At 44.2% G+C, this 20,555-nt stretch overlaps 1 protein-coding gene across 1 annotated transcript in view; it reads right to left on the reverse strand.

The window, feature by feature from the left end:
* The window catches only part of ube4b (ubiquitination factor E4B, UFD2 homolog), a 63,039-nt gene that overhangs the window by 36,646 nt on the left and 5,838 nt on the right, over window positions 1-20,555 (reverse strand). Inside the window, exons 3-6 of the mRNA XM_084333209.1 lie at window positions 11,286-11,421; window positions 5,301-5,388; window positions 4,845-4,989; window positions 2,882-3,107 (exon numbers count right to left, since the gene is read on the reverse strand). Of these exons, the coding sequence (XP_084189335.1) occupies window positions 2,882-3,107; window positions 4,845-4,989; window positions 5,301-5,388; window positions 11,286-11,421 (595 nt within the window). The remainder of the gene's footprint in view (window positions 1-2,881; window positions 3,108-4,844; window positions 4,990-5,300; window positions 5,389-11,285; window positions 11,422-20,555) is intronic.

A 20,555-nucleotide genomic window follows, 5' to 3' on the forward strand; every position in this document is an offset into this window, starting at 1 on the left:
TGAAAGAAACATAAGGCATTAGTGACAGCATTGCGATTGAAGCAGCGGCTCAACAGTGAGCTTTAAATAAGAGACTTAAGTCTCTTACACAAGTCTTACACATTAGAACTTTAGCTGATCATTTTGAAGAGCCGTTTGAAGCAAAATAATGGTTTTCTTTGGACAGCTTTCACTGGCCATATTGTGTGGACGAAGACTCGTAATTTGCCGTTAGTGGTCTGCTTTGAAAGCCAGACCTCTGGTCTGTGAGCTGTGTCACACCGCAACAAACTTCAGGCTATGTTGGTGTTAGTCATGTTATCTACCCATAGTGTGCAGACCTTGTATGGGTATCGGCTCTGCCCCAGGCTATAACTCCTTTGACACTGAATGTGAAATTGGGGCTGAATTATTAAATGCCCACCATGAGAAGTTTGAAAATGTTGTAAAAGTTTGTAGCAATTTTTTCTGAGCTGCACAGATAAAACATCTGACAAACGGTCCAGGGAATAGAGATAAAACGGTAGAAGCGCAAACAATGCCTTCCTCCATATATGCGCTCGAGTTATATAATCCAATACGTTTTTTTGCCAATAACCTTCAAATCACTCTAGCCAGGAGATAATGCATTTGTGCCTTGTTCTTATCTCGATTCTAGAACAATTGGCTGTTTGAGCCACTGCTGTAAAACGAATTCCCCATGAAACAGTATATAATCTGAGACTAATCTAGTGTGTGTAGCTTCGGTGCCAAGAATTCCCCAATATTCAGTCCCCTTCTACACAAACCCTATTAACTACTTACTACCAGATGAGCATATCAACAAAGCTAAGCGTATTAGTCCCTACTTTTTGGAACCGTTAAGAGACTCTGAAGGATGGCCGAGCCTGTGCTCCAGTGTGTCTTTCTCCAACCTCACTCTCCATGCTGCAGTGTTTGTGCACTGCTGTTAGTGGGCTAGCTGGCACGATGAAGCATGCGGTAGGTCCGCCATGGAGCGCGCGCACACACACAAAACACACCGTGCAAGCGGTGTACCTGGACCCAAACTGAACCCCTGCAAAATCCTCCTCCTCCTCGGACTCGTCACTGCTGTCCTGAGACATGTCAGAGAGGGCGAAGAACAGGAGGGAGAGAGGGCTGGCGTGGAGGAGGAAAGACGGGGAAAGAGCAGAGGAGGGAAGGATGGAAGGAAGGGAAAGAAGGACGAGCCGTGAGGATGGGCAGACAGAGGGGAGGTAGAGAAACATGACTGATGGAGAATGGACATACAGTAGGTCACAAGGGGGGAGGGTAGGGAAGAAGGAAGCACTGAGGAAAGGATGCAGGAGTGAGGCTAGCTTGTTGAAAGAAGGGAGCACTGAGGCAAGGATTCCAACTTATTTAAAGACCAGTTCTTATTGCTGCATGCTATCTGGTTTAATCAACTTTCATAAACACCATTTGTCTGCAAATATACGTGTCAAGGACATCTGTCAACGCGCTCTCACTCTTAATAAATACCAGTGCTGTGAGCTTCAAAGACCAGCATGCAAAATGAGATGAGTGGTAACGCCGTCAGCAAGCAAATATGAGATGCTATTTATTTAGCCTTGTCCCTCGTTTGCCAAGCATTCTATCGTGTGTGTAGCACCTATCAACCAGCTTCTGTCAAACTGCACTAGATGGATCTAATAAAAATCACTGGTAAAACAGTTGGGTCTCCTAAAGAATTACACATGTGCAACAAGCAACTTCATATTACACATGTGCAACAAGCAACTTCATATTACACATGTGCAACCAGCAACTTCATATTACACATGTGCAAAAAGCAACTTCATATTACACATGTGCAACAAGCAACTTCCTATTACACATGTGCAACAAGCAACTTCATATTACACATGTGCAACAAGCAACTTCATAATACAAACTAGGTCTAAATTACACATGTGCAACAAGCAACTTCATTATTACAAACTAGGTCTAAATTACACATGTGCAACATACAACTTCATATTACAAACTAGGCCTGCAAAAATCTTAAGATGTCACCTAGCAAGCTTTTTAATTCACACCAAATCCAAAACCATGTTACTGGGTAGCGGTTGCCTTTGGGCCACACAGGGTTAAGTTTTAGTACGCTAGCTTGCGGGGCGCACCAGGCAGATGGTCGAGGAGATACCTAGAAGGTGGGATCCGGGCAGCGAGGGCGGCTCGTCGGGCAGCTGATCTGGGTGAAGGGGGCACCGTGGGCAGGGGTGTGGAGACGGGATGGCGACGAGGCCTGGGGGAGTTGAGGGAGAGGGACTGTGGACTGGGCGGGGGCAGAGGGGCCGGGGTACTGGGGGGCGCTATGGGCACAGAGAGGCTGACTCCTCGGTGGCTTGGGCTAGGCGGGGCGGCGGGAGCCCCCCAGGGGGAGGTGACAGAGTAGGGCCGATAGCGCTGAGAGATGGGCTGGGGAGCAGAAGGAGGGTTAAGAGAGAGCCTGGGGGGAACGGCAGCGGTGGTCGGGCTGGGGGGCACAATGAACTGTGGGGTAGACGGGGCAGAGGGCGTAGTCGGGGTGGGGATGGATGGTGAGGTCATCGTGGTGGCATTCACATTCGTCGGGTGTGGACTACAGCCATACAGACTGTGGACAACATTGTGAGATATGTTGGTTGACAAATCAACTGGGAACCAGTGAGTGTTTAAGAACATGTCAAAGTAGAATTATAATAATAAATACAATTAAAAACTGGATACAAGAGGGCAACTCCTAAACACACATCAGTGAACAATATGAAACAAATTAAGATAATTCTAGAGCATGTCAATAAAGGGGATAGACACTGAACAATCTAAATGCCACTTTCCGTCTTTGACTGTGTGAAATAAACATTGAGCAGGTAATGTGTGGTGTCTGGGTACTTGCCTGGACAGAGAGCTGGCACCGAAGGAGCCTGCACAGGGGGCCATGGGGCTGCTGCCCTGGCTGGAGGGCTGCACGAGCGTCAGACGGTGGTCGGGGGATTTGGCAGCTGCGATTGGCTGAGAGGTGGCGGTCAGGCTGGCGAAAGGGTTGTGGACGCGCGACTGGGTGGACATCATGAGAACCTCCATCAGAATCTGACCAATCAGGTCTTTGAAGTCGGAGTAAACTGGAGAGAGAAGAGAGAATGGCAAATGTATTCAACGTGGAATTGTATTTATGTCAGCAGATCATATACGTCGGCTGTAAACAAAAGCTTGCCATTTTTTATTAAAAGGTCAGTCATCCTCATGGGTCTGCATAGAGAAACTCTCTTGGGAATGGTTAAATATCACTATTTAATTGCATCAAGGGACAGCAATGTACCAAGCACTGACTGAGCGTTGTATAAGCTGAATAGCTTTGTATATGAACACCAAAAGAAGACTTTCATTCACTAGAGGTTTGGGGTAAAAAAAAGAAAAATCTGATACTGCGATGCGATATATCATCGTACTTCCTCTTGCAATACCTTATAGATACACTGGCACAAAGTATTGATATTGATTTCTTTATTCGATAAAACAGATGATGTATATAGATAGTTAGATAGATAATCAAGTTGCTGTCAGTGTGTAAAGAGGCACTATGCAATTTGTTGTACATTGTTTCATGTACAATTGGCCAGTTTGCGATGCACACTAAAGAATCAATAAGCTTTCAATTCTGTGAATAAAAACATAATTTCTGCTTTTTATGGCTATATTTTCTTCTTTAGTTACACAGGTATCATAGATTACATTTCTTGCAATATATCCATAATCGCAGATATCGTGCATTATCGTTATCGAGGGCCAAATATCAGTATTGTGAGTTACTCGTATCTCCCACCCCTACCAGAGGTTATGCAAAAATGAAAGCGACTACTCCGATCATAGGTTTCACTTTCTCAACTGGAATCTGATCAGATGGGGGGGTCCTTGAGACAAAGTCTTATCAAACGGTGTCCCCTGGCCTAGTGTGGAACAACCTGGGGGTCCGCTGAGAGGCCTGGCCTAGTGTGGAACAACCTGGGGGTCCGCTGAGAGGCCTGGCCTAGTGTGGAACAACCTGGGGGTCCGCTGAGAGGCATGGGTGGCTAGTGTGGAACAACCTGGGGGTCCGCTGAGAGGCCTGGCCTAGTGTGAAACAACCTGGGGGTCCGCTGAGAGGCCTGGCCTAGTGTGGAACAACCTGGGGGTCCGCTGAGAGGCATGGGTGGCTAGTGTGGAACAACCCGGGGGGCCGCTGAGAGGCATGGGTGGCTAGTGTGGAACAACCCGGGGGGCCGCTGCGAGGCATGGGTGGCCTAGTGTGGAACAACCTGGGGGTCCGCTGAGAGGCCTGGCCTAGTGTGGAACAACCTGGGGGTCCGCTGAGAGGCCTGGCCTAGTGTGGAACAACCTGGGGGTCCGCTGAGAGGCATGGGTGGCCTAGTGTGGAACAACCTGGGGGTCCGCTGAGAGGCCTGGCCTAGTGTGGAACAACCTGGGGGTCCGCTGCGAGGCCTGGCCTAGTGTGGAACAACCCGGGGGTCCGCTGCGAGGCCTGGCCTAGTGTGGAACAACCCGGGGGTCCGCTGCGAGGCATGTGTGGCCTAGTGTGGAACAACCCGGGGGTCCACTGCGAGGCCTGGCCTAGTGTGGAACAACCCGGGGGTCCGCTGCGAGGCCTGGCCTATTGTGGAACAACCGGGGGTCCGCTGCGAGGCCTGGCCTAGTGTGGAACAACCCGGGGGTCCGCTGCGAGGCCTGGCCTAGTGTGGAACAACCCGGGGGTCCGCTGCGAGGCCTGGGTGGCCTAGTGTGGAACAACCTGGGGGTCCGCTGCGAGGCCTGGCCTAGTGTGGAACAACCCGGGGGTCCGCTGCGAGGCATGGGTGGCCTACCGTCTTTAGGGCTGTGGTGGAACTCTGCGGCCAGCGAGGGGAGATAGATGACGTCTCTGTCCTGCTCCTTCCAGGAGACTCGGAGGATCTTACAGATGAGCTGCAGAGCCTGCTCTTCAGAGACATCCGAGTTGGCAGAGGATTCCTGGGGTGCAGACACAAGGGGGGAGGTAGCATGCACCTGATCACACTTCTATAGCAATGGAATTTAGAGCATAGGAGAGATAATACAGATAATAAAGAAGTGTGTCTGAACCATCGAGGGACTGGGTGATATTACTGAGATTATTCTTATTTGCAATGTTTCTAGAAAGCAGGGTTAATCTTTATTGTTACAACCAAGACTTGTTTGATCAAGGAGAGTTTGATCAAAGTAGAGTAGGCCAAGTGTTTTAAACTAGACAATAAAGGAAGGAGCCGTGCCGTTTGGCGAGAGCGCTGTGTGCTGCTTTTTACCTTTTCAGCCAAGTTCCTCTTCTCCCTGCGGTCGCTGTCCTCAACCTCCATGTTCTCTATCCCTGAGTCCACGTCCACCTGGGACATGCTGGGGACAGACAGGAAGTAATCAACCATTTCATCCCCAGCCTGGTCACAATACCAAACCCATCTGCACTCAAGGACCCATACAGAGTGTCTTAAAGGAACACGCCAACTTTCTAGGAAATTAGCTTATTTGCCATCTACCCTGGAGCAAGCAGATACATACCCTTTTCTTCTCTGTGCATGCATTAGGCTTAGGGAACAGCTAAGCCCTGTTTTTCAACCCAAAAAAACAGGGCTTTTGAGGTGATGAAATCACAGTCTCATTCACCAACGGACTTAAGACAGAACATTTGCTTTTAGGGCCACTTAAGACCTTTTCGGGCCGATTTTGGGATTCACCAAACGTCCCTCGTCTTGGATTCGGAGCAGGATTTAGGAGCGCTGAGGAGCAGTCTTAACTTGACAGACTGGTGTGCTCAGTGTTCTTAAGGGCTTTATTTGGGAGGAATCATAGTGATTCCTTCATGTCAACTCTACAGGCCTCCTTGGAATTAATTAATCATAATTTAAATAAATATGACAATATTTGTACAATAAAAAAGTATGCATTTGATGTCGGAAAAATAAATATAGATTCATCTGATCACAGGGCAGCTGGATTAACCATATCTGAACCAGCTATTTGACAAATGTATAATTAGTTAATTACTCAAACTCAGATATTCAAACACAATTATGCAATTATTGTGAAATGATTGAAAATAATAATTATTTAATGCCTTCTGTGGCATTTGTATTTCTTATTTGTTAAATCCGTTTTATTGATTAATTATACATTTGAAAGGATGCAGGTTATAGCCAACATGCAATATATCCCATTGGGACACAGATTTGTCGTTTTATATACGGTAGCTATAACCTGCATTCTTTCAAATATATCATTAATCAATAAAACAGATATTGAAATACACTATGTAGCCTACTACACCAGCAGTGCAAATTACAGTGGATGAATAAATAAGAACTAAAGCTAATCACGTGGATATATCTATAGTGGAATAGACTGCATTAATATTCCATAAGTCTTGTTGCGCCACACACACGCACACTGTATAGCCTACGTGTCTAATGAATGAACAGTAGGCTTATATTATTCTAATTACTTGTTTCATTAGGATTTATTTTAGTCTGATGACTCCATCGTTGGATACATCACCAACGACAATGAGGAGGAGTACAGAACTGTGGTGGAGAGCTTCACAGAGTGGAGCAACGAAAACCACCTACAGCTCAACATCAGCAAGACGAAGGAGATGGTGGTAGACCATCGGCGGAGCAGGAGGAAGCCCCCAACTCCCATCATCATCCAGGGGGTGGAGGTAGAAATGGTGGATAACTATAATTTCCTGGGTGTTCATGAACAATAAACTGGACTGGACTGACAACACCGAGACCCTCTACAGGAAGGGACAGAGCAGACTGTTCTTCCTGAGAGGGCTCAGGTCTTTTAATGTCTGCAGCAAACTGCTGCAGATGTTCTACCAGCCAGTCTGTGGTGGCTGGTGCCCTCTTCTTCGCTGTGGTATGCTGGGGGGCAACACAAACAGACAAAATAAATAAACTGGTCAAAAAAGCAAGCTCTGTGGTAGGAGCGGACAGTCTGGAGGTGGCGGCAGAGGGGAGGACGAGGAGGAAGCTGTATGCCATCCTTGAGAACCCCTGCCACCCCCTCCATGATGAGCTGACCGCAATGCGGTCCACGTTTAGCCACAGACTTATCCCCCCCCAACATACCACAAAGAGCTTCGGGCAGTCCTTTGTGCCGGTGGCAATCAGGCTCCACAACCAGGCAGGGCCAGGACGGGCTAACTGCCGTGGACTGGAGGAGCTGGGTTGTGGACTGTAACCAATTAACATCACGATTGGACTCGTTTTTTATTTTCTTCCATTCACCACTTTTAGCTCTATTTTAGCTCTTCTTTTTAGCCCTATGCATTTGTCCATCTTGTTTTTAACACATACTAAATAAGTGTATGTTATGTATGAACTGTTTCCATTAAATGTTTATTTTTTTTTATTCACTTTTTCTCCCATCCCAATTTCGTATTTTCCAATTCTCCCCTCCCCTGTCTTGAACGTTGCTCGACTGTGCCCCCCACTGGTCGGTTGTAGGGAGGATAGAAGCCTTGCATCACGTGTCCCCTCCGCATCTAGTTTTTTACCAGCGGATTTCCAGTTCCGCGTTCGCGTTCTGCGATCTGATTGGCCACTGACGTTTCTGGTGCGATCTGATTGGCCACTGACGTTTATGGTCATGTGACATGTGCGCCCAATCGCGTGACGCGCCCATTTCCGCCTCCCAACAGCCTGCAAACTACCTAACGCCTAGTTCATCACTGGTTAAGCTTAGGCGACTCTTTCGAAGTTGGTTAAGGTTAGAGTTTGGAATCAGGGCTGGTGTTCTATCGCCCTGCTCTAAGACAAACTCTAACCTTAACCAACTTCGAAAGAGTGCCTAAGCTTAACCGGTGATAGAAACAGGCGTCACACGATTAGCGCGACCAGAAACGTCAGTGGCCAATCAGCACTGTGCAATACTCCAATTCAGCCATTGGCAATTCAGCCGTTGGGTGGGGGGGCGCTGTTGAGCGGGCCTGTGACCAGACCTGAAAGCGCCCCTGGCTCTGCGGCTCTGCAGCTGCATGCTATTCGCAAATCCACTGCTGCAGCCGTCCTCCCGCTGCAGCCGTCGTTATCATAACACTACACACATATCATAATGTTTACAGCAAACTGTAGTTGATCACCAGGTATGTTTTATTAACGTTGAATAATTCATATAAGAAAAACGATAGGGAAATCTCGTACCTTTCTCCACTGGTTAAAAATGCCAGGAATTGAAATTGAAACTTGCTGTGCGCCGCAGTGATATGTGTTTATTATGAAATGACAATTGCGTGTTGACACGCCCACTGCGCAAAGCCTCCTAAATAACTTTTTCCAGTTTGCACATATCTATTATCTATGACTAATTCTATCTATTTTTAGGGGCAAATGCGATTGAAATAGTCACGCTGTGGTTACATGACGTCATTGCTATTTTAGAGCTGCTCTACCGGTTACACGGTATAGTCAAAATCCATACCGTAGAGCAAATTCATACCGTTTATACCGTATACCGTTTATACCGTCCACCCCTAGAGCCAAGCCAAGTGAGGTATTCAGAAGTTCAAGTGAGGTTTGTTTGTTTTTATTTCTTCAGGCTTGAAAAGTCCAAATAAAACAATTATTATGTTCTTCTCGTTTGCCTCACGTCATTTTCAGTTAAAGGGTACTTATGCACGCTAGAGAAGCGAGCTGAAAAATCAAATCTCTTATTTCCTGATCGCACACACACACACACACACAGGGCACACACACACACAGGGCACACACACACAGGGCACACGCTGATGTCTCTGTGAAAAAAGCTCTGATTAAGACTGGTAAAGCGACCTTGGGTCCTCTGAAAGGCGCTATATAAAACGAAGTATTATTATTATTATTATTATTATTATATTATTATAAAATAGATTCCTTATCTCAGATCAGATGTTCTCCAAAAAGATTATTCCAATTCCTGATCGCCATTCCAAATATCGATCGCGTTTATTGATCCAATGCTGGGTACTGGAAATATGTATTCCACGCTGTTTTGGGGCTTGGAAATGACTTGGATCCTCTCGGGTGACTTGTCTGAGAAGTAAAATGAGGACGCTGGATTTCCCCCCCATGTGTTTTCATGCAATCCATTCCAAAGGGGTGGAGTACCACAGGGAGACTATAGGGGGCGGCATTTTCGCAATAGAGCTCAAATAGAGTTTGCAGCACTAACGCGAGACTAGATTGATGAAATATGAATTCAAATCGTGAATAAAAAAACAAACTAGATCCATCGTCGTTGGCAATGAAAGTGTTAAAAAGGTCCCCTATCTTATAAATGGCCTTTCCAGTGGTTTGCATTGTTTTCTAGCAATGTGGGGTTGTACCAACACTGACTAGTCCCATTCCTCCAGTTGAGCTGAGACAAGAACCTCCCCCACTAAACCAAACCATTCAGAATTTACGTCGATGTGTGACGTGTAAGAAATCTGATATGCATACCTCACAGCTCCTTCTGTGGTTGTAGCCACCGCCCACAATCAACAATTCGTGGAAGTTGGTGTAACATTGAAATTATGACCAAAACGGGCAAGCAGCAAATATGTCCTTGCACTCATTTCCTAATGATATCGTGCTCCACAAGCAATGGGCCAAGTTAGTTTTTGGATTTTTGCAAAGACGAAAGACTTTATAATGCTGCTGTGATTTCCTGGCTGTTGCTAAAGAAGGGAGCTAGCCTGTACCAAGTCATCAGGAAAGAAAGTATAGAATCAGTAAGTACATACAGTACGTGGTAATTAGTTAATTAGCAGTAGGACCTTGTTCATTCATCCGTTTGTGTCAATAGTGTATTAACATTAGCGTTTGCGGTACTCCTGTGTGTGTGTGTGTGTGCATTTCATATGGGAGTTGAAGCTGAGCCATTGGCCATTGATTCACTGTCAGGGTTATATTTATTATGGACAGAAGTTGTCAAATCATTACTCAGCAACTGTCAACTGTCTGCACATGTGTCAATAGTGTATTTTACTGTAGCGTTTCTGCGTTTTGCGATGTTCCTCTATGCTAGCGTATCAACCATCTCTTAGGTAGGCTATAGTGCAGGTGGGTGACTGTCACTCAAAGCGCATTGCGAGTATGGGTGGAGCCCAGCCAAAAACAGCTTGGACTTTGCAAGGGGAGAAAGTGGTCCACCAAAGTACTTGATTAAAAATACAAAACAATGAATTTTATTGAAAAAAAAGCTTACAGATGTGTTCCATACTCACAGGAATTGTGTAAGATTGCCCAAAAAGTGATTTTATTTACTTTCCATGGGACCTTTAACACTTTGAATGCCCATCACAAGATATCTCGGGTTATCAGCCCGCCCCCTGAATGCCCATCACGAGAATTCTCGTGATTTTTTTTTTATTAGCGATCTGAATTCATATTTCATCAACCGAGTCTACCGTTGGTAAACCTGCCCCACCAGGTGCTCAGATGTGAAAAAAGCGCCCCCTATCGTCTCCCAGATGGTAATGCACCCTTTTGGATTGGACTCAATGATAAATGGATGAGAAAAAAAAACTCCGGAATCCACGTTTTACTTCTCACGCATGTAACCGGAGCCGATCAGATTCATTGTGGACCCTCAGCACAGCGTGTAATATGTTTTACAGTATACGCGTTGGATCAATAAAAGGATCGATTTTTGGAATGGCGATCAGGAATTGGAATAATCCATTTGGATACCATCTGATTTCAGGTAAGGAATCTATTTTACCAGTCTTAGGATAATCAGACCCGTTTTCACGGAGATATAAGCTTTTCCCCTATATGTGATATGGCTGTTTGACTCTGCGAGCGATCAGGAACTAAGAGAATCGATTTTCAGCTTGCGGCACCAGCGTGCATACGTACACATATACTATCGATAATCTAGCGTTTATTTAAAACGATTCATAAATAGGCCGAAAAATGACAACGTTCTAGAATATTACAGTACAGGGCGTTAATCACGGATTCTTTTTTCGCCCCTTGAAAACGAGGGCTTTTCAAAATGCTATAAAACGGAAATTAACCGATAAAAAAACAATCCGCTTCGACAATGTTGACTGGAAAATGAGCCATTGATAAGCGACGGGCAGATTAGACACATAGCCATAATTTAAAACATAGATTAGGCGATATTAATGCTAACATTGAAGTGGATGGTGGGCATTCAAGCACTAAATGTGCGCCCCCTGCTGGGCACTGAAAGTGTTAATGGGGCTGAACAAGAAGCCCGAACAGAGAGGAACAAGAAGCCCCATTCACTGGCAGGGGGATCCTCACCTCTTTTCACAGGAGGCCGTGTCGATGTCCATGCTCTGGGATCGAGACAGACTCTGGGACTGGGTCTCCAGGCTGTTGGAGGGGGAGCTGGAGAGAGAGCTCACCCCCTCGCTGCTCTGGCTCCGGTACGCCACTCCTGAAGAAACAAAATGACACACAGAACACGTCAACATCAGTGGGGTAAATGTCATATTTGTTTCTAATGGGTTCTGGGTAGGGATGTCCGATATTATCGGCCGACCGATATTATCGGCCGATATCGGCAGTAAAATGTGATATCGGAAAATATCGGTATCGGTAAAAAAAAAAAAAAAAAAAAAAAAAAAAATTACATTTATTTAACCTTTATTTACCCAGGCAAGCAAGTAAGAACCAATTCTTATTTTATTTATTGTCAAAAGTATGCATGTTGGTTTAATTCAACAACAAGAGATATGTAATGTTAATTTTTACTTTTTTAATTATCATATTTTGCACAGATAATGCTTACATTTAGAAAGCCTTTTGAATGCATCCAGTGAAATTATTAATTACCTGAAATTATTCAGTTTTTTTGGGGGGAAACCCTGCATATATCGGTATCGGTTGATATCGGTATCGGTATCGGTATCGAAATTAAGAGTTGGACAATATCGGAATATCGGTATCGGTAAAAAAGCCAATATCGAGCATCCCTAGTTCTGGGGCGTACGTGTCAAATGAATACAAATAAATCTCCGGCAGGCAGGTAAATAATCAACCATCTACTCGTCATAGATACTCGTGAAAATGTTTAATGCATCTTGCAATAGGAAATCAAATCAACATAGATTGTGAGTAGCCTATGTAATGTACCAGTCAGCACTGTGATGACGAACACTCAGGGCTCTACAGTGAGACAGTTTTGCTTGCATATGCGACTAAAAACAGAAGTGTGCAAACTGAAAAAGTAATCTACTAAAAGTTTCGTTCTTTAATGAAAACGGAAATCTTGTAAGCTCATTGTTTTGTTATTTAAATATATTGGTACGGACTGGCGTTCATGACGACGTCTATCTTAACTCATTCTGCGCCAAATGACGAAAAAAGTCAGGTTATAATAACTCGCCAGGCGTTGAGCACCAATCACGAGAAATCTCTGGTTTTAAATCGTTATTTCTTTTATTAGCTATATCCAATAATTTTTCATCCACCCAGCCTGATGTTATCATTGGGAATGGGTCTGAGCTCGCAAAGGGCAAATACCGCCGCCTACGCCTTCCAGCCAGTATTGTACTCCATTTGAAACGATGTAGTTTGTTTTCTGGGCCGAGCTGAGCCGTGCAAGTGGGGTTTAAATACTCCGGCAGGACGAGCATTTACAACGATACATCTACGAGGTTGCTGCTGCTGCTGCTGCTGCTGCTGCCCCCCCCCCCCCCCCCTCCTTCATATGCAATGCCGGACAACGCGGACGGACCTCCGCGACCAGTATTTGGAATGGCGATCAGATAATTGGATAATTTTTTTTGCATTACATCAGAGACAAGGTAAGGACACTATATATCCAATCTTGCGTTGATCTGATATTTTTTTCTCCCGCGATCGAAGCCGTCTGTGTGGCTGTTTACCGTTGGTGGCAGGAGGGGGGGGGGGGGAAGGAGTGCCGCACTCCAGGGCCCATTTCATGGGTGCATGAGGAAGGATAATAACGATAATCTAGCGTTGATTTCAGGAAGATTCGATAATCAGGTGATTAATGGATTTCACTAAAGGGCTATTATCGCGTCTTTTCCTGGAATTACTAAGAATCACCCAAACTATACTCATTCAAAACGGTATAAAACGGAAATGTACGGGCGGCTAGGTGGTGTAGTGGGCAAGGCACTCGCCACCAATGTGGAGACGCTGGGTTCGCGACGCGTGTTCGAATCCAGCTCTCCACATTGTTTTCAGTTTGGCTGGTCGTCCGTACTAATACAATTGGCAGTATTAGAGGGTGGGAAACTGATGGGTGGGGATCGGGCGTTGTGGACAGCGACTCCTACAGGTCGGTTGGTGCGCCTGCGCAGTAGAATCAGGAAGTGTCGGGGGCAGCGTGAGCCTCCCACTCGTTACTCCTCGCCACTGAGGGATCGAGCTGCGCAGGTGAAAAGATGCGACTGCTGTTACCTCAAGTACCGGAGGGGACTTGTGCTATGTATGACTTAGTCCACATTGCAGCCGGCTTGTGGGAGGCAAGAAACAGCGTTCGTGACAGGGAAGGGTTGAATTGGATGATACGAAATTGGGATGGGAGAAAATATAGAAAAAAATGGGAGAAAAAGTGGATAAAAAAAAAACGGAAATGTACGGATGAAAAAACAATCTGTTTTTTGCATGTTGACCAGAAGCAACTCACTGACAATCGACGGTGTTATTAGATCCATAGCTATAATATTTCATATATTTTAAAGCACTCGCAAGTTTCGCAGTCTCCCCATTGACTTACAGCGATGGCGTTCTACCCAGAAGGTAGACAGCGACCCCTGGCGCTGAATGAGTTAACACTTTGGGTGCCAAAAACATGTTAATACGTTTCTGGGCCCTGACCGTAGAGTGCCAAAAACTGCTTTTTACGTTTCTGGGTCGTTTTTCCTTTTTTCCCGATATTTTATTAATTATCCATTATGCAGGGAGGGAGCCTGTTATTACCATAGGGAATGAGTCTGAAAAGTGGGTTGCCAAAGTGCAATACCGGATTGAGAAGGATTGAGAAGAATCAAATGCTCCTGATGCATGATGTGTGGTGGATTATGTTGGCGACACGATGGACATCAATACTTGGAATCGCGATCAGATAATTGGAATATTCTTTTTGGGGTGCATCCTAGTCAAGGTAAGGGCTATATGATATCAATCTTGCGTTGATCCAAGCATGTCTTCACTTCGATCCGAACGTGTGTGTGTAACGTTAGTCCACAGCATATGCCGTTGGTGGCGATCAAAGCATCAAAAAACTACCCCCCCCCCCTTTCATGCATTCATGATGAAACATAATACGATATAGATTTGATTTGAGAATAATAGCGGGTCCAGGCAAGAAACGGCAACGGTTATAGTATAATACACGCATAAGCCTATTCCTCAGCATTTCAGGAATTACCCCAGACCGATCTAAAAATACTTATATTCACCATGGTATAACGTGCAAATGTATGCATGGAAAGATTATCTCTTTATTGCATCTTGAGCGGAAGAAAGTTTAGTTTTTAGTTTACTCAGTTTATTTGAGGGACAGTGCATATTAATCAACAGTTTATACATTTATAAATTAATACAAATTTAAAAACTGTAAATATGCCAACATTAGCAGGGTTGCTAGTTTTCAGGTGTAGTCCCTGGGCTAGATGTTTAAGCCAGAAAAGAAACAGGAAAAAAATGGAAAAAAATAGAAGGATATTAAAGCTAATATAAAAACAGTTTAAAACATATTCTGTACATTCACTCTAGGCATTTTGGGAATCTATAAAAAAATTAAATAAATGTCCAGGGACAAATCAAATCTATACATGTATAAACAACGTATAGGCAGGCACACATATGGCAGGTGTAACGGGGAAGTCCGTGGGTATGGCCACAGTCACTGAAACAGGTGTGTTGACGGGTGACTGTGGCAGTGCGGGCTGGTAAATTAAACTCACTTCCTCATAACAGGGTTAACAGACGCATAGGAACGGTAGTTAGGAGTGAATTCACTTCTTAGTGCAGCGGCCTGTGTCGTCGCCCGCGGACGCGGGAGCCCCCTGTTGGACTCCCCCTCGGGACATTCTCATTTAACATCAAACACAACGCAGACCCAGTATGATCCGTCACACAGGCACAGTGGCACACCATATGATAATCACACATATGCACACATATACATAATCATAAATCATATAACCACATAATCACAATAAGGACAGTCAGGCTAGTAGGCAAGCATACTGGGGCTGGGCAGCTGGACTGCGATGTGACTTGCTAATGGTTATGGTCACAGACCTGATTTTGTAACAGCCATGATTTGAGTGTGTGTGTGTGAAGGTCCTGAGTGTATTAGTACTGCGGATGTGTGATGGGATGGTGTTCCAGAACTCTGCAGCTCTGATCGAGAAGGCTGATTTGCTAAATGCGCTTTTTCTACCTGGGATGGTGAAATTTCCCTCTACCACTGTTCTGGTGAGCCTGCTGCTTTGGGCTAAACAGTGTTTGATTTTATATATCAGGCTGGCATCTTTTAGTTTCAGCATGTTTTCCCAGCTTAGCAGGGCATGTTTTTGGATGATGGTACAGTGGTGGTGGCGAAAGGGTTTCTTGTCCAACACCTTCAGGGCCTGTTTATGAACTGAATGAATTGGTGTCAATGTGGTTTTTCAGGTCTGAGACCAGCTGGTTATGCAGTATGTCAGATGGGACATAATTACTGAATTGAAGTAGAGTTTGGCTGTTTCCATGTTGAGGCAGTCTCGGATGTATTTAAAGTTGGCTATGTTAAATTTTACGACCTGTGTGACTTTTTTTACCCGTTTTTTGAAGGTGAGGTTTGAGTCCAAGGTTATTCCTAGGTATTTAAAATCTTTGACTACTTCAAGCCTCTCTTTTGCTGCAAACACGTCTAGGTCAGGTGTTACAGATGATCGTTTTTCGAAGAACATGCAGACTGTTTTCTTTGCGTTGAGGTGGAGACAGTTCTCCGAGAGCCATTTTACTGTGCGTGCCATTATTGCATTCAGTTTGTGTGCTACCTGAGTTTTGTTGTTTGCGTGCACGTAAATCACTGTCGTCTGCTAGGGATGGGTACCGAATTAGGTACCTACCGAATCACGTCGGTACTACCGAGTACCGATTCACGTGAGATCCGTCGGTGCCAGATTTAGGTACTGTAAAAAAAGTTTTTTTTTGTATGTTTTTTTTTTTATTATTATTACTACACGCACAATATACGCTTACCTAGGATTTGACTTGATTCAACAACAAAGCAGTCGGGGCAATGGCAAGCCGAAAGCGGCCGAAAGTGTGGTTATTTGAAGTTTTGATATATTTTTTCACAACTGAGGTAGGTAGATTACATTTTTAGAGACTAAAGTACAGAAAAAAGGTACCGTTGGGTACCGGTATCGATTCACAGGTACCAGTACCGTATCGGTTCAAATGTGAACGGTACCCATCCCTATCGTCTGCATACATCTGTATCTGGGCTGTTGTGCCAGCACAGACAGAGGGCAAGTCGTTTATGAACAGACTGAACAACAAAAGGTCCCAGGATCGATCCTTGAGGTACCCCGACATCATATTTCAAGGGGGGTGATGTGATGTTGTTAATCCCGACACGTTCTGTCCTACCCTCGAGATATGATATCATCCCTTTTATTGCTGTGATGAAAAGTTGAACTTGGAAAGCTTGGTGGCAAGTAGGTCATGGCTGATGGTGTCAAAGGCCTTTCGCAGGTCAAGGAACACCGCTCCGACCACGCCACACTTGTCAAATGACCATAGTATTGTATCCATAGCTAGAATATAGTTATAGCTCTACAAACAAGGTGAAAGACTCCTATCTTTTAAAGCGTGGCAGTGAATAGATGGGGCCTGAAAAAGGCGTGGCACACAATGTGTTAACACATTCGGGGCCATTGGGACCCGTCTAATCCCACTCTATGAGGCCAGCTTTTCATTACAAGTTTTCACTGTGCGTGAGGTTGTTTAGAGCTAAATCTATATTTTATATTATTGCCATGTGTCCATTGTCATTTGACAGTATAAACCTTCCCTTCAATATGCCATAAAGAAATATTTTTTTCATCAATACGTTCCCGTTTTATAGCGGCGTGAATATGAACTATATACCGCAATGGTCTGGGGTAATTCCTGCAAAGCTAGTTATAGGGCGCTAAGCTAATAACGTTAAATAGATGGCGTTTTGGCCCTACACAAGCTAGAGTTAAAAATCAAAATGCATATGATCGGTATCATGTTCCACCATGAATGCATGAAAGGGGGGGCGGGGGAAATCGTTTCTGATTATTGATTACCAATAACGGCATTCGTTATTGCAACATCATACGCTGACCGGGTGGATGGCTATGAGAACAAGGGCCAATCAGACTGAAATTGACGTCAAATCGCTCTTACCTGTGGCCGGTTGGATTCCAAAAAGAATTTCCCAGTTATTTGATCGCCATCTGGTAGATCGATATGTCCATTGGCTGATGCTATATTCCTTTACTGCATACTGAATTCGGCGTTGCAAAACGTATTCCAGGCGATCGGGTGAAGCCCTCGCTTCAGGCTAACAGAAAAGCTAACCCGGAGCAAAAAAGACACCCGGTCTGCAACAGGGGAAACTGCATTCTCGAGACAGCTCTGTGACATTGAGTAGGATATTAAAATGGAATAAAAGCAAAACAGAGTTTACCACGTATATATATATACACACGTGGTTGGCCTTCAAAGGATGGCACCCAATCACGTATATATATATATATATATATATATACGTGGTTGGCCGTGAATCGGTTAACAGGTGTTCCAGGACCTGTACAATTTTGTATGCAATTCACGTACGATTATCTGCTTATACAAGTACACATATCATCAACGGAATATTAAGTTATAGACACGTTTATACAGTTTAAAGCATTTTTTAAATCGTGAAAAAACTGGTGGTTTTAAGTTGTGGCTGATCTGTAAACCACTGCAGGAAACACAGAGGGGCGGGTGTTCATTTTTATAGCATAGCATGGCTGACATTGTTATTGTTGTCAAACGGTGCTTAAACACACACACACATTACTGATATTTATTATATGAAATGGCTTTATGCATAGTAAAATAGTGTTAATAAACTAACTTTAACCATTTTTTATAGTGCTACCTAATTTCTTTGTGTGCTACAAATGTTTGCATTTGTGCTACTTGGAAAAATCGTGAGTAGCCTGCATAATGTACCAGTCAGCAACATGATGCCAAACAACATCTATTGTGAGTAGCCTACATAATGTACCAGTCAGCACCATGATGCCAAACAGCATCGATCATGAGTAGCCTACATAATCATCATGATGCCAAACAGCATCGATCATGAGTAGCCTACTACGTATTACGTAATGTACCAGTCAGCATCATGATGCCAAACAGCATCGTTCATGAGTAGCCTACTACGTATTACGTTTACGTAATGTACCAGTCAGCATCATGATGCCAAACAGCATCGATCATGAGTAGCCTACTACGTATTACGTAATGTACCAGTCAGCATCATGATGCCAAACAGCATCGATCATGAGTAGCCTACATAATGTACCAGTCAGCATCATGATGCCAAACAGCATCTATCATGAGTAGCCTACATAATGTACCAGTCAGCATCATGATGCCAAACAGCATCGATCATGAGTAGCCTACATAATGTACCAGTCAGCATCATGATGCCAAACGGCATCGATCATGAGTAGCCTACTACGTATTACGTAATGTACCAGTCAGCATCATGATGCCAAACAGCATCGATCATGAGTAGCCTACTACGTATTATGTAATGTACCAGTCAGCATCATGATGCCAAACAGCATCTATCATGAGTAGCCTACTACGTATTACATAATGTACCACGTAATGTACCAGTCAGCATCATGATGCCAAACAGCATCTATCATGAGTAGCCTACATAATGTACCAGACCAGTCAGCACCACAATGCCAAACAGAAGCTTCTATTTAACGTTTATGCTACGTGCATCCCTCTCTCGCATTCACTCACAACTATCACAGTACTCACCTGTCCCCTCTGTTAGCTACTAGGGCTGCAACGATTAGTCGACATAATCGACGACGTCAATTATAAAAAATCGTCGACAAGAAATTGTTGCGTCGATTAGTCATTAAAAAAAAATTATTTAATTTTTTTTTTTTTTTTGTGCACTACCTATCTTTGTGAGAGTGGCTTCTCAGGGTTCCAGACAACATCATAACATGATGATCCCATAGCAAATTTTGGACATTGAAAACATTGTTCCCCTGCAGGAGATGATGATCAGACTAGACACACAATACATTACACACGCACTCCTCTCACTCACACACAGCGATCAGAGTAAGACACACACATACACACTCCTCTCACTCACACACAGCGATCAGAGTAAGACACACACACATACACACTCCTCTCACTCACACACAGCGATCAGAGTAAGACACACACACATTCACACTCACACACAGCGATCAGAGTAAGACACACACACATACACAAATTACACAGTACACACCTCTCACTCACACAGCGATCAGAGTAAGACACACACACAAATTACACAGTACACACACTCCTCTCACTCACACAGCGATCAGAGTAAGACACACACACATACACACACGGACTCCTCTCACACACAGCAAACAAAAGTTATTTAAAGTACACTTCCACTTTAATTTGTATTATTTAATTTATTTATCTTGTTATGAGTGATTGCTGTATTGTTCTTCAAATACATTTTCATTTAAAGTGGCTTAAAGATCCAAATTCAAATGTTTCATGAGTCATTATTTTAATTTGCTATGGGATCATCATGTTATGATGTTGTTGTTTGCTCCTGACAAGAGTCTCAAAGTCTGGGGTGATGGTAGACAAGCAACTCTGAGGTCATGCTCAATCTGTTCCTCTGCTCTGTCTTCAGCTGGACCAGAGCTGAGAAGCCACTTTCACAAAGATAGGTTAAAAAAAAAAAAATTGTCGACTAATCGAAAAAATAATCGGCAGATTAGTCGACTACCAAATTAGTCATTAGTTGCAGCCCTATTAGCTACATTAGTTTACTGTTAAAAACATGTTAACTGTTAGGCCTACTGTCTACTACTCAACATCGAGGCATTGTTTGTTAAATACTTCGGAGTCTGCCGTTTAAACTTACATGGCAGAATTCAGCAGAGATACACCGTTGTCTGTAGATTTTGCACAGAGCAAGTACGAGTCCACTACAACAGTTTGAGGATCCACCTCCAAACAAACTTAGCCAGCTAACGTTAGAGCAGCCTGCCTGGCTGCAACGCCAGCATTGGGAATCTCTGCAGCTGGAACAGCCACGCACCACTCACATTGGAAACTATAATAAAGGAAACCATCTCAGGTATCTTCAAAGATACGTCTGCACTGCGAGTTTGTGGAAATGACTGACAATTTCAGTAGCAGCAGCTGTACTGTATTACTGATGCTTCCCCATTTAGCCTAAGCATTTCAAATAGATTTTATGTGGCCAATGCCCGAGTAGAAGCAGAGCACTGTACACACGCACTG

The sequence above is a fragment of the Notolepis coatsorum genome (assembly GCF_963971535.1).
Source record: "Notolepis coatsorum genome assembly, chromosome: 17".
NCBI lineage: Eukaryota > Metazoa > Chordata > Actinopteri > Aulopiformes > Paralepididae > Notolepis > Notolepis coatsorum.